The sequence below is a fragment of the Schistosoma mansoni genome, chromosome W (genome assembly GCF_000237925.1).
Source record: "Schistosoma mansoni strain Puerto Rico chromosome W, complete genome".
Taxonomy (NCBI): Eukaryota; Metazoa; Platyhelminthes; class Trematoda; order Strigeidida; family Schistosomatidae; genus Schistosoma; species Schistosoma mansoni.
In genome coordinates, this window is record NC_031502.1 from 40,444,759 (window position 1) to 40,460,157 (window position 15,399).

A 15,399-nucleotide genomic window follows, 5' to 3' on the forward strand; every position below is an offset into this window, starting at 1 on the left:
CCAACATAAGTCCTCTGAATCAGCTAGCCCGGTCAGGGAAAAGATACCTTGGCAAGTCTTAACGTGATCTTTTGGTGCTTGAAGGACGATCTTCAAGTGTTTATCAAAACAGACAGAATAATATCAAATGTTTTCAGAACTAATTACAGCTATTTATTTACCATCACATTACATATACTCAACCTTAAATTCTCTCCTATGACCTAAATGCAGACTCCCGAGGTACGGACGGTCCACAATCTCTCGGAAGTTTCAAGTTTGATTAAACTGTCTGTCGTCCATCTGGTGGTTTCGTTGACTAGAAGGGTCAAATAAACGAAAGCATTCATAAGTCAATATTCCACACAAAAAAGCAGACAATCTGATGAATTTCAAGTTATTCACTATAATCATTCTGAGTTATAGAGTTGTTTATATGAGTTCAGGAATAGGCGCTAACACATAGTGTATGGATTTGTTTGCCAGAGCACCGCTAGCACCTTTCGAGGGTGGTGGTGTATACGATGATTTTGACGGTTCTGAGACATCCTCATTGGTAGCTGAGACTGACCACCAAATAAAACGAGTTTCGTCGATCCCATTTGATGCTAGTTTCTCTTTTGAGGATTCACTAACTGATCTTATTGGAAATTTTGACGAAAGGATATATCATTGTTTCGAAAATTTTGACGTGGACCCTGAAAACGCACGAAGGGGTGATTTTTCAGGGAATGTTCCAACTTTAAGTGACGTTAAGTAAGTGAACTGCCGTGCATAATCATGTTAGGCAATGGTGGGCTGCAGCTACGAGAGAGTTAGTACCCACTGAGTCTTACCCGCTTCGCAACTTACCAAGTAATGTTAATTTGTATGATCTCGTAAGTTTATTTTTCGCTAAATTGTGTTTTTGTAAGTCATATGCTATACATATGACGTGAGTTTAGTCATTCGTGTAATGCATAAATTCTTTAAATAACATACTTAGAAATGGTGCGATAAGGTGAATGCAATTTTATTTCCTATTACCCCCCACCAACTTCAGCTTCATGTATAAAATAACCGGATCTGACCAGTAAACTTAATTAGTTCAATTTATCCCTACATAGTTCACTTCAAATTGTGCCGAATGCATGACTTTTATGGTTGTATTTCCTTCAAAACCAATGCCTTAGAAGAAATTGGGTTCACTTGATAATACTCAGGGCACACACGACACAAACACTACAACAAAAATACCATCAATACTTTAGGTATCATTTCGAAATTATGTCAAATTCGAATGTATTTTATTGACACACTAATATGCATGTCCCATTACCAGATCGGTAAAATTGAAATACATATGTTAAACCAGAGTCATACTCATCACTTAACACCATGTCTTATCGAAATATCTGGCGTGTGACGAAACATACAACTGTTGGTGTTATGTGACATAAACTGCATCTGATTGGGCTGCTGGATATTTCTTGTTGATCTTGCTCATGGTCCATTTTATATTACAGAACACTGCGTAAAGTTCATTACTTTTGACGAAGATGACTAGTTGGTGAATTTTGGTGTGTGCATGAAGTTCCAAGCCACATAGTTTGGGTCTCAACAATCGTACCATTAATTTTAAAGTAGTATTATATTTACCAAACACTTCAAGTAACCCATTAACAGTCGTTGTTGCGCTCTGTGGAATCTTGCTCGTTATTATCCCGTTACCTATTTTACTATCATGTCCTAAGGAGTAGAGAAGCCCAGACGTTTTCACAATGTCAGGCCCATAGAATGGACAATGTATCTATTCGGGGTCTTTAAAACATCAACATAAATCATGGTATATTCTTGATGGTCTGATTTGCGTATGCTCATGGAAAGTCAGTGTTAACAACTAGGCACTAGTATTATTGAAGTAAGCACGAAGTCAACTTTCACTTCGTTTTTGTCACTATTCTGTTTTCATGAATGTTACGTCGCTCTTCTTTATTCTTTTACTCACAGGATCAATTCGAACTTGCAGATGCCGATGGAATTACTGAAGATGGAGTTATAAAAACAAGCTTGTTACAAACGAGTAGTGTAAGTTGACTAGGTAGTCGTATAATCTATCTGTTCTCTTTGTGGACTTCATCGCAAACCATTACAAGATCTCAGCAGTTGCATAAGACTGTTTACTATTTATCACCAGACTAACTGCTATCAATCACGTAGAAGCCAGGCCCGTTTGTCTCAATGATATAGTCAAAATTTGTTCCTTAGTATTGTGCAGCACTAGAACAAATGTCAACATCGATAAAACTACAAACCGTTACCTTCGCAGTAAATATGATTCTCGGTTTTCCGAGTGAAATTGCAGTTGTGTAGACAAGGGTGCCTATTCGCAAACTCCTACATGTTTATTAGGCTAAGTAGTAGTTGTTATCACTTTCAAAAAATTGTGGATTTGTAGCTTAAGCTGGGATCCAACTTAATTTTATTGATATTTCTGTTCGTAAAACTATGGTAAACTTGAAAAACGCACTTTATGATATACGTTATTAGGTCAGAATGGATGTGGATTTGAGTTCCCACTCCGTTGATTTGAGAAACTCAGGAATACTTAGTGACGTTCCTCACCGTTTTTATCTTTCAGTTTCAAGATAACGAGGTGAAACATGTTTCAATACCTTTTGTCGATGACGTACTCTACAACAATATTATACCTTTAGAAATTCATGTTTAATAACCTCTTACACATTCTGCAAGAAGTTGTCCGGCCCACATCAGAATAGCTACGAAAGTCCCCTTGTTCCTCTAAATGCTTGTCTTTCCGTTAGTACTTCTACTTGGATTGGACCAAATACTTAGAATAAAATTCATCGACTGAGTGACCTGAATAAGATTGTGTTGTGTGCGCTTTATACTCAAGTACTGAATCCTGCTTCTAATGTACTTTGTATTAGGAAGCAGCTTAATTTCAGGCAGTGGGAGAAATTTAAGCTTGTATTGCACCAGGTTTTATGCTGATTCATTCGGGTAGTTACGTTTAAGGTAATGGTTATTTTCCTGTATGTGCATTAATTCATTCACGTTTTGGATTAGAAATTTATAACGTCACAATGATTTATAGTCACTTCTTTTGAATACCGATTAGTTCAAGGCATTACCACTTAAGTTTTATCTATATATATCAACTTATTCATTAAAACCTTTGTTTTTTCCACAGGCATTAAATTACTCAAACGAATCTATTTATTCAGGACGAGGCACTGTTACTACTTTATCCTTGTCATCTGTATCAGTTAGTCCTCGCTCATTAACTCTTGATCGAGGTTTCCCAAATACATTTGCACAAATCCCCGATAGTGGAATCTCAAACACTGATGAAGAGCTAAACGGTTATTTTAAAGATTTTGATGATGAAAACATCCTTGAGGTTTTCCAATCCCACCATCCTTCCCTACCTTTGAAAAAAACTCAAAGTTGGGTAGATGGTAAGTATTTGTTTTGTATAAATGTTATACTTAGTGAAATACTAAATTAGTTAGCTATTATCCAGACTTTGTATCAGTAAAACAATATGCCCCCTTTATTGTTGATCTTAGTGCAGTTAATTTTCTAAAGAAATGATTAAAAAGTGGTTTCTAAATGCTTGGAATAAAACTCATTTTACGACTTTCATATTGTTTTAAAAAGTACTAGTGATGCTTTAAATGGTCTTGAGAAAATGAAATTTCAGGAAGTTCAAAAATAATTCTAGCACTCGTTGCGAATCTCCCCTAGCCACTCGTAGTTCAAAGTGGTTAATACTTTTTGTTTGAATCCTCAATTTAACTCCTCTACGTACCTAGTGAACTCATTGCAAACACTAAGGATTTTTAGGATTCTTCTGCACACCACTTCCTGACTAACTAATGGTGAACTCTGTGTGTTCCTGTCAAATGGAGATCCTGATAAAAGTATTTAAAAATCGCTTGTTTCTGTGTACCAATGCAAGGTTTTGTTTTACATGTGGTCTGTCATAGTACCTATTTTGACTGTAGAGGATGGTTTATTGGTTAACGCACTCAACTTCTATCTGTAAGATTTTTGGTCTTGAATCTCTCTCGCCTACTTCGGCTTGGAAAGCCTGAACAAAAATGTGGCTCAAAACAACACATAAATCAATGTTTAGTCAATGCAATGTTTTTGTTTTTGACATGATTAATCAGCCGGTCTCCGGAACCATATCAATCCCGATAAGTTGACAACTAAAAAATCTCAGCATAAATGAATAAGACCCGTTTGTTAACTTATGGTACCCTCAAAATCACGAACTAAACCTGACTTTTGTAAAGTTGCCACCAATCGTCAACTTTTTTTTAGCATTTTTTAATTATTGGTGAATTCAACGACTTTATGCATGTAACATACAGATTTATATCTATGGAACATTTTATTTATCTAGATAATTTAATACATATATGTAAGTTTTAGAACAAACGAAACGAAGTGAATTCCCATCTTTGCCTCAAAATTTTACTAGGGAAACTATTTTCATAAAAAGCCTTTTTGTATTTGACTTTAAATAATTTTTCAGACCTTCAAAATTTAAAAACCAGCGTTCTCAAGCTTTATGCTCAGCAAATGAATGACGAAATTATGCAACTTTCAGATTGCTTAGTGGATTCTCTGGCGGAACGAGACGAGCTTTTAATGCTTCGTGAAGCCAGCGATGACTTTATTATATTACTTAACTTGGTCCACGAGCGAAAAACTCAGGCATCCAAAGCAGCTCTTCTAGCAACAGCCAAAAGTTTGATTCGTTCCAAAGTGAGGGCTTTTATATTTGATTTTCACTTTTAATTTAGATTTATGGATACTTATTTATAAGGTGTTCCAAACTGTTTCTCCTGCCAAATAGCTGGTAAACTGAAACTACTAATCCTACCATAACATAACACATACATAGAAATAGGATAAAAACAGAGAATCTTGAACATCACTGCAAAAAGAAATAGACATCAACAAGTTGACAAAGTACTAAATAACTATGTATAAAGTGTTTTTTCCCACTTGTCAACTATCAAACAATTTAAGCTATCTAATATAATAAAATTCTGACGATAAATCAATAAGGACGTTAGTTTAGGTGATTTTTTTTTACCAAAGTAATGTGATCACTAATCAGCACTATGTATAGAGCGAATTCTCATCCCGATTTTTGTGGCTAATCAGTAGGGGACAGTTAGTTTTGTGTACAACTTGGTTCGTTAAAATCTACGTAAAGGTAAGGATCTCTACAATCATTTGTCATTTAATGATCAATTTGTCAGGAATTATGAACAGTTTTAAAACCACTCATTTAATGTTTGTTCAGGCTAAATGCCAAATTAAGGTTCTTTTTCCCCAATAAATACAAAAACACGCAAGATTGTTATATTAATTTTTATTTACTGAGTAACGAAAACCTTAACATGTGTATCATCTGTCTAATAACCGGATTTTTCTAAACAATTAAATCAAACCTTGATTTGGGCATATTGATATGGAGAGCCAATCAGAAGTAGCAAAGGGCCAATCTATGGCACTCATAAGTGAATTAAAAGACAATCGCATTTCATTAGGGTCATCGGGTCGATTTTCTAAGGATAGACTGGCATATATAGGAATAAGTAATTGCGTATTTTATTCCGTACTTCCATACACTTTCTCTCTCAAGTAGTCAGTTGGGGGTTAGCTCATAGCATACCATGTATTAGTATCAGATTCCGAACACTGCACGTCACAACACATATATGTACCATGTTGTCTGTTTTCAGGCTATAACATCTTTTCCAAGATTTTTGTCAATCTTAGGTTTCCTGTAATAAAAAAGCGTTTTTATTAAGATATGACAAATCAGTGGTATTATCTGCCTCTTCCTTTGATATAAACAGTTTTGCTCATATTTGGTTGTTATGACTGACAGGATCTCAATATCTCATCATTCATCATTATTTAGTTTCCATAAACGTTTCTCAGATGAGTTAGTCCTACAAATAATTTAAATTTACAGAGTATACTCTAGATATTCTTACCATAAAATCCTTTGTCTTTTTAAATTTGATTCCGACCTTTTTGTTATGTCCTATTATTCCGTAGTAAATAATTACCTCAGTAGTGGTGTATCTCTGTTTATGCAGTTCGAGCATGCATATACATTTTGTGAGTTGGTTGACAAGAGCCCTGATCTATAGTTTATAAGTTCAGTCCTTAGGTTAGTGCCCATGCCATTGTCATACATCAGTACGACAAGATTACGTTTATTAACATGTTGGGTAGGATAGTTTTATCACCCATATCTAGTCTTTTTACCAGCGTTCGAGGCACTCAAAAATGTGTTTGCACTCCTATCTTTAGGTGACAGGAAAAAATTTTAATAGGTCGTGTAACAAACTAATTCTCAACTATGTATACTATCCTTGCCAGAAGTGTTAAGTGAATGCCTAATAAAAATTGGTTTTTACTTTTATGGGATCAAAGCACTTGATGTTCGTGAATTCGTAATTTGCTTCATAACAAACCTGAATGATTTTCGTGACATAGTTAACTTAGTCTGCAGTAGTTGCTTTTTTTCCACATGTTTCTTCTATGTAAAAGTGATTTGCTTTTCGACTTTGGTCTTGTTTTTCGTTCCATAGATACCACTCATATATTCAAGACGAATTGTTTTAGAAAACATAATGTTTCATTTGAATGACTAGGTTTTATCCAAATACTTCTCGGTCTATAACATAGTGAAAACTGATGTTCGTGACATAATAATCTAATGCAATTGATTTTGAGAATGTATCGTGAAAGTGACAACCGCCAACACAACTGACAGTGATCGAATTAACGTTTTCGACAATAAAAACCCCTTTTCAGTTCCCTTAATATTTTCCCTGCTCTTATTATCAACCGTGCTTCTCTGGTTTTGTCTTTTTCACGCTTAACCATTGCTAACAATCATATCTGACAGTTTTAACCTTAGTCTTCTAAAACCATAGTCTAAACTGCGTGGAACCTGGATTCGATGAAAAAACCGGCTTCGCTAGACAGCACTCTAAACTTCTGTACAATTGATTTGCTGTTCATATGAAACGCACAAAACTCGAGTGTGGCCATTCACTTGACCTCACTTATCTAATATAGAAAATCAGCATGATTCACCCTTCCTGTATCTGGATACTCATAGAAGATATGCCGTTGAGATCTTACAGTTCTACGAGTTATTCAAGTGTTTCAAACGCAGCCAATTGAGTTTTTTGCTTCTTCTCGATCTATCATGTTTCCTCTTGATATGAAGAGGCAAAATTAACCCCGATAGTAAGACATTAATTCCATAAAAGGATAAGTGACGTATATTTGCAATGTCCTCCATTCGTTCGCGCGTTGACTTTTAACGTTTATTCTTGTGTTCAGCATTCATTACGTAAGCGTATAGTTTTGCTAGCAGCAAAAGTATTTTGTCAGGCATCTGTCTTGTCTCTTTATATCAGTTCAATGGAGAACTTTCCCCAACAATCTCATCTCGTAAGCAATCGTCACTCGGCCACAATAATGGTATATGACATTGTATTATTACATTTTATTATTCGACGCATTTGACTCACTAATTCGACAATCCTTGAACATCTGTTCTTCACAAATCATGAAAGACTAATTCATAGCATTTGTTAACTAGAAGCGTATTTTTGAGTGAAATAATTATCTTTACTTTCATTTTCCCGATTTTCCGATTTCTGTGTATAATGTTAAGTCAGTCAGTCAGCTACAACCTAGGACCAGGGACATATATGCATCGGTCCAAGTTGTTACATCTCATTAGCACAGCAAAATGATCAACAAATTCATAGACGTTACTTCAATGGTAGTAATATATAAAAGAGAGATGTTATATAAGGATATAATACAGGGAGAAAGAATTAGTTCGTAGAAAGAAAGGTATAAAGTAGTTTTAATCTCACATTTTAAGGGAAGACAAAGAGTGTATACACCTACATCATTGTGATCATTTTTGAACCATGTCACTCAGAGTATCCGACCATCAGTTACGTTAGTTGCACGAACCCCAATCAAATAGTCTGCATCTACCAACATGGCTCATATCGTTTGACACATTTGAACACTAACAGGTTACTAAGTGTTGTTCTTTTTTGTGTGATAATTGTCAGTTTCTGTTATAGCGAAATATACAACTTCAAAATAATTATTTTCTGTTCATGTTTTGTCATTGAGAAAATATCTCTTTGATTCTCTAGACTTTGTTTCGTGTCACTACTCCTTGGTTTACTAAAAGACCTCACATATCTGCTTCTAGTACACTGTCGTTAGTTGGATCTTCAAATATCGAAAAACCAGACACCACACCACTTATCAGAAATGAATCAAACGGGCACGTCCCAGTGAATTCAGTTCATTTAGATTTACAAAATAATTCTGTTGCTTATGTGGTCTCCCTTAATCTTCATTCAAAACTAAGAAGACCCAGAACGCAACCAATACATGTTCACAGGACAAATAATTCAGATGTTAAGAGTGTTTCCAACTCAGTCAATTCGATTGGTTCTAAACAACTAAATGAATCACATCTATCTGAACGTGCTGATTTATCTTCAGAAAGCATAAAATCAATACCTACCAGACAAGCAAAAATACGATATGAAGCTCTCGTGAATTTGTGCAACTCTACTAATTGGCCAAATGGTAAACCACAAAATAGCCGAGTAAGTATGATCTTTTTGTTGTTGAACGTAGTAATAACTTATCGGCATCTGGAATAATTCATAACCATGTTTACCAAACTTCACACTATCATAAACACTACTGGTAAAATGTCATCGGAATCGGTTACTTCAAGTAGTGTTCGTCACGATCTCCGCTTTCACCACTTTTATTTAACTTAGGAATTTACTGCACATCAGTTCACTCCATTCTACTTAATGAATGTGAAACATAACTATTAAGAATAGAGGATATTCTCAGGTTACTGGTATTCCATTATCAATGTCTACGAAGCATCGCTCGTGTATTTTGGGACCAAGGAGTAAGCAATGCCTGGGTTAGGAATAGAGTACTAGGCAAAGACGGGTAATCGGTTGTTAAGGTAGTAAATCTTCAATTGAGGTAATGGGGACATGTATTACGTATGCCCAACCACCACCTACGTCGACGAACGATGTTTTGTGGTGCAGCAGTAAGCTGAAATCAAGCTAGGGGTGGCCAAACCAAAACTTAAGATAAGTCCATCAAGCCACTGACAATTGAACTGCGCTATGTTTCATGGGTCCAGACTACTTGGTTGGGGTCTGCTTAATTATCTTAACTAGTGATTAAAGAGTTTGAATGACATGGCTCAAAATCGTTTGCGATGGTGCAGGTGCATCCATTCTTTGCCTTCCCCTAACTTCTAAGCTTTTGATATCCTTAGTCTTCTTATTTCACTAATTTATGTCCTCTTGAATCTTCTATGCCTAATCTTTTCGACTACCTCTACTACTCTCATATTTAGGCTGGTGATCTCATCTCTTTGTGCTGATGGAATATGGCAACTTAAACTGATGTACATACTTGCCATGTTCTGCGTTGCAACTGACTGACATTACCATAAGCTTCCATAAGTAATAGGTTTTTCTATCGTGAAACGATAGACATAAAATAACTTTTTAACTAATTTTCATAACAAATATTATGTATACATATGCCTACAAGAAAAAAGTAACATGTTTTGTGTTTTCTTCACTTTTCTATGGCATAGTTATCGGCAGTATATTTTTACCACCTGGTCCTTTGTTCTTTCATTACTTCTAATTTATTTCAAATGGTTGCTAAATACTTGGTCCACTCAAATAATCTCAGTAATTAAGTGAAAAAATGAAGACGAACCATATATTAAGTATCCAAGTCCCTAACAGATATAGAACTTAAAGTTTCCGGAAATTCATTATTGATTTGTTTTCTTATATTTTTTTAAACTTTTGACAGTTCTTACTGTGTTGAGGGTTTGATGTACATTTCCTTTCTGCACCATTCACGATTTTCTGAAAACGTCATTTTGCGTACTGTTTTTTCCTGCTCTAAACATTCTATTCTTTAGAGATTTCAACTTTTAACCTACAGTTGTTGGTTGCTCAACAAAATAAAATTTCTTTATCCTACACATAAATACTCCGAGGAACATATTACTTTTATCACTATAAAAAACACACTCAAGGTATTAAATGTTTTATTATCCGCTAGAAATATTTTCGTGGTGAATTTTCTACTGTCTACAGTTATCTACTCATGTACTTATATCAGTAATTATTTTATTTAGTTCCTAATACAGTTATTTTTTATAATTGTAATTAGTTGGCCACTTGTTTTACTAAGGTTTCAGGAGAATCTTGGTTTTTTTGAGGATTCTCGTCTGGTTTACTTATTGACACATTTTGAAACCAGAATTCGATACTGTTGTTAACAGGCTTTTGTTCCTCTGATATATTTTGCTTACCATCACCTTTAATCCTATGGTTACTAATTAAATTTACAAAAGTATGTCGCGTATGTTTGGTTATTTCCCCATTCGTGGATTGACCATCGGTATCCTTTTGTATTTCCCACTGATTGTTTTTTTTATTTATTGTTGCTTTTAGTCCTTACTTTTATGTATACCATATCGAATCAAACCGGGTGTTGGAATTTCCATACAAGATTTACGTCTACTTAATCAAAGTGAGTTTTTAGAATGAAATCAGCCCGTAAAGTTAATGTCTACTAGTCTTAGCTATATAGGAAGGTGCAGGCTTTCATGTATAAATCTGTGGAATAATCGACACTTGCGATTAGAAATCCTAGGTTATGTAGTTTGTCAGTCAAAATGACAAAGTTGAATTTATTGCAGATTTTCCTTGATATGATAAGTTTAATATTGTTCCATATTTTTGATTCTTCTTCCCCATTCACTTTTTATATTTGTCGTTACAGTTTAGTGAACAGTATTTTCACTCGTCCTTTTCATCTAAGTAGTTTCCTATCTCGCTCTACTGCTGTAAGGTGTAGTAACTTGGGTCAAGTCATAAATTGTCTATGATATACTGACTAGTTAATGCAACATTTCAGTGTACATAACCAAAAATGATAATTGCAAACTAATCCTATCTCAAGGAACTGAGAAAAAGGTAATGGAAGTCTTTAGTTCTAGGTAATATGAAATTGACTCATGAATTCAACTATAAAATAAAGAAGTGATTCAGCCTGTAACAACAGGAAATAACATTGTTAGAAGTAAAAATAATTTCAGATTTTATTAATAAGCGAAAAATTGTCTCCTGTTGTCATTAATCAATCCAATTAAAACATTTAAACTACTGTGATATATTTTCCGTCAATCAGAAATAGCAAGCAACATAGCTTACTACTGTTATAATTAGCTTTTTATATGCCTCTTACAGAAATCAAATGGATTACTTGTTTTTTTTCGCTGTACACCTCAAAACATTTATTTTATTCGATTGATTAGTATGTTGAATTTCTGGCATGGATTTAGAAAATGGTTGTCCGTACTAAACATGTCTTCCCATCATAGATGTATTGTAGTGATTCGTTGTGTAGCATGTTTACTAAACCTTGCCTATTGGAAACTAGATGTATGGAATATTAAGTTCTATCTCATTTAGTTTATTTGATATTCGAGTTTAATTATTTTGTACGTATACTTAACTGTTAATCCTGAACCAATTTGCTTTTTCGTAGTTCTATATGCTGCGGTTCTTGAAAACCCCAAAATAGAGAAATTACTCGAAAGTTACATAATGAACGGTGAGTTGATCAAACCAATGTAAATTTCTTATATTTTCTCTTATTGTTTACCGTTTTAAGTTGTTAAAATGAGTTATTGCTGTTATGTAGACATTTAGATCCTAATACTCAGTCAATAAAACTAAAATCTATCTGTATGGTGAAAAAAGACCCAATTATATCTTTCAGATAGATTCGTAGGAAAAGTTACAGTCGTCACAACAGTTTTAAACCGTATCTAACTAGGTGACGTGTTACCACATATAGATACCGAAATATTTTATGTTAGATCTGTATCTGACAAGTTTCATAGTTTGCTATCGAAAGTAATACATTAATCCCCACCCTATCAATTAATCAAAACTTTCAGTAGAGTAATATATTAAAAAAACCTTACAATTTGATAATGAATTGTTGCTGCTCATGACAATTACACATTATCAGAAAACGTCAATCGTCATCCCGTGTAGTACATACTTTCTCTATTAGCAACTCTTCCCCATTCTTATCTGTATTTCTTTTGAATATTCTTCCCGAATTCACCGTCCTAATAACAACATAGTTTAAAAGTTTGGGTTTACATATTTTTGCAGAGACATTCAAAGCCAACTTAAAGCAAGTGTTACTCAGTAGTCATATTTTCTTCTTAAGTTTTGTAATATAGGTGTGTTTGGTCGTTTTGAGCAGCTAGGTAGTATAATTAGCCTTAATATCCAAGTACCTGGCAAATAAAATGATTTGTCGTTTTCATTATGTTCAGTTGAAGGATAGCGACAGATTGTTTTATCTTTCTACATTTTCAACACTCGTTTGTTATTGTCAACTGATTTTGTCACCAATGTTTAGTTTTTCTCAATATGATTGATACTACTATTATGTTGACTTTCTTAGTAATCTTGTCAATTTTATCTCTGTTCGCTGATATGGTATGACAACTTGAGGTGACACACATTTTTGGTTATCTCTACGCTAATTATAAATGACTGACCACATCTTTTAATAAAATTATTATTTCATCTATGACACATTTTTACCGTTATTATTTTTTCCATTTTTAAGTGTCCGTTCATGAAGAAATATTATCCTCTCCTAATCATATATGATTTTCCAGTTCATTCTTATTAAATAATTATATCGCTCTATTATGAACTGCCGGGTTACAGATTCTTGTCCTTACTACCTATTATGGTTACTATTTTTACTCTTGGAAAAATAAGTCAAGCCTTAAATATAACTGTTAAGTTATAATTTGTTTATTATTATTGTGATAATTAGACAAAACGGTTAATTGGGGTACTGTACTTCATAAATTGTGGAGTGATCACCATGTATGTCATTTCATTTCCTCTTTATGAGTAAGAAGAAATGAAGCAAGTAAATTCTGTGTAATTTAGGTTATTAGCTCTAATTGTTTGGTTTTGATAGTGCTAAGCCGTAATGGAGTGGAATCAGTTAAATTCTTATACAGGATAACATTTCTCTGCGTTAAATACAACCTACAAATTCCAACTAAGTTGTCCTAGAACTGATTGTAATTACTAACCACCTATCTAGATCAAATCAGGTTTAACTGGTTTATAACCATGGAATCAATAGTTGGGATTTGAATACATACACCATTGATCTAAAGTTTCATAACTGACTATTAGTATATCTTTTCTTTCGAATTTCAGTTACTAATTCTAATGACATCGTTAACTGGATAAAAACTGTTGAACCTCTTCGGTGTTATGATGCCCAAAAGTTAAATGGTGTTTCATGCCAAAATCAACATCGTAGTCATCTCCTATCGACATCAATGCAAACGCAATGTGCTTGATTGTCTTTCATAATTCATCGTTTTTCCTCATGCTTCCATCCTAATTTACAAAGTATATTGCATTTTCTAAAAATCTTTTCAATGCTTAGTGTGTGAATTTTAAGCTTAAATTTTTATTGGCATTAATAACCAATTCTCAAATTGAATATGCTGGACAGCGTATGCATTTTATTACTTTTAACAAGTTACAATTCAGTTTTGTCTAATGTCTACAGCTTTCACTACATTAAAATTGAACACGATTTGATTTACCACATATATTTATATCTATATGTAATTTTATGTCATTAATTTGAGCCACTAGTGCTTTTTTCAACTTCATTTTTTCATCTCTTTAAATTTTATTCACTTAAGTTGTCATGTAATTTCACTAATTGGTTATCTTTTATTGTTACCATACTTATCATTTACTTTTGCTCTTTTGTTTCTATATGAATTCAACGTTAGAGGCAAGTTTCTATTAATGCTTTCGTTGTATATCACACAATAAAGACATTTGTTAACATGCTTTCACCAACCATATTAATAATAGGGAAACAGTGTTCATGATTCTTGCTCACTATTGGCTTCGGTACTAAACATGATTATAACTTGTTCTTTGTTGTTAAGATAGCCTTTTTAACTGTACTTATATATTACATATTTCTTGTTCATTCTTGGCATTACTATATGCGCTTTAAAAAGTGCGTGTTACCTTCATCTTCCTGTGAATTGTGCAATATTTTATTGTTTTGATCATGTCATATTTACAGTGTCCTTACTATTTTATTCTCGTCCTATTAGGAATCGACTGAAGTTAAAGCTGAAAAATAACATAGACTAATTTGACCAACTTACAGCTGTCCTAGTTGAAAAAGTAGTATAAAATAATCTGTTTTTTTAAGGTGCTGTTTTAGTTTTGTCATGGTACGACGCAATAGAACGTCTTATTACGATTTGTAACCTAGGTACTTATATATATATCGTAAGTATTTTAGTGTTTTCCTCAGCGCGTTTATAAATCACGTGAAGTTTTTCGCTATCTCTGTGTGTTAATTCGGACATTTCAATTTTGATAGTTAATGTCATACAATTAGTTCCATTTTTTAATTTGTTCATAAATGGATTATCAAAACTCTTATTGTCGACAACGTTTGATATTTATACCTATTTGCCGTCCCATTAGGTTATATCGTCAAATACTACACTTGTTTGTGACTTTGCAAATATCTTGAACATGAAAATGTTAAAAACCCTTTATTTTTGTGGTGCCATAACGGAGATGACGCATGGATAAACATGCACAGTTTTCCTCACAGGAACCAATATTTATTTCTCATAAACAGAGTTTAATTTATGTGTTCTGTTTCTAGAGACAGATAGTGACCAAGATATCCTGTTAACCTAGTGCTATTCGAAGTTCCTCAAAAATAAGAATTATTTTTGAAAGCGCTCACTGTGCTTGTCTACATACATTATCAATTTTCGATAAAAAAGGTTGTTGTATAAATGTTGAATAATAGAAAAACCGCTTTATCTGATCTAGTGACGAGAACACTAAGCTATGATATTCGGTCTGTCCTTCTTTGGAGTAATGTCCTCAATTTTAGGTATCAATGTGTTTACAGTCAATAACATTGTGGAATACTTAGATCAAAAAAATATTTTAACAGTTTATCGGTGAATTCAAATATATTTTTGATATTAGAAAGTGTTATCTGTTCAAGGGGGACTAGAAGTCAATCCTATCTCAAAACGAAAATTCGAGGTCATAGGTTGTTAGTGGTTTTATCTATTGTAGAAGTTAGACGTTCCTCAGACAAAAATAAAAATTTTTGAATGCACAACAAATCGACTTTACAACATCACTGTCT

The 15,399-nt window shown here is 33.7% G+C and overlaps 1 protein-coding gene across 1 annotated transcript; it reads left to right on the top strand.

Annotated features, from left to right (window-relative positions):
• The first annotated feature begins 440 nt into the window (after positions 1-440).
• On the top strand, positions 441-13,777 carry Smp_024370 (hypothetical protein). The gene is made up of 9 exons (XM_018789692.1): positions 441-735; positions 767-857; positions 1,969-2,046; positions 3,173-3,440; positions 4,526-4,758; positions 8,211-8,675; positions 10,584-10,662; positions 11,683-11,748; positions 13,401-13,777. The coding sequence occupies exons 1-9, from the start codon at positions 449-451 to the stop codon at positions 13,544-13,546; spliced, it is 1,713 nt and encodes a 570-aa protein (XP_018655109.1). The 5' UTR covers positions 441-448; the 3' UTR covers positions 13,547-13,777.
• Positions 13,778-15,399: the final 1,622 nt, after the last annotated feature.

Bases quoted from the DNA above. Each gene is read 5' to 3' on its own strand.
- Smp_024370 (XM_018789692.1), top strand. From the start codon at position 449: ATGGATTTGTTTGCCAGAGCACCGCTAGCACCTTTCGAGGGTGGTGGT. The intron at 2,047-3,172 runs GTAAGTTGACTA...TTTTTTCCACAG, and splicing joins GCTTGTTACAAACGAGTAGT to GCATTAAATTACTCAAACGA. The intron at 11,749-13,400 runs GTGAGTTGATCA...TTCGAATTTCAG, and splicing joins CGAAAGTTACATAATGAACG to TTACTAATTCTAATGACATC.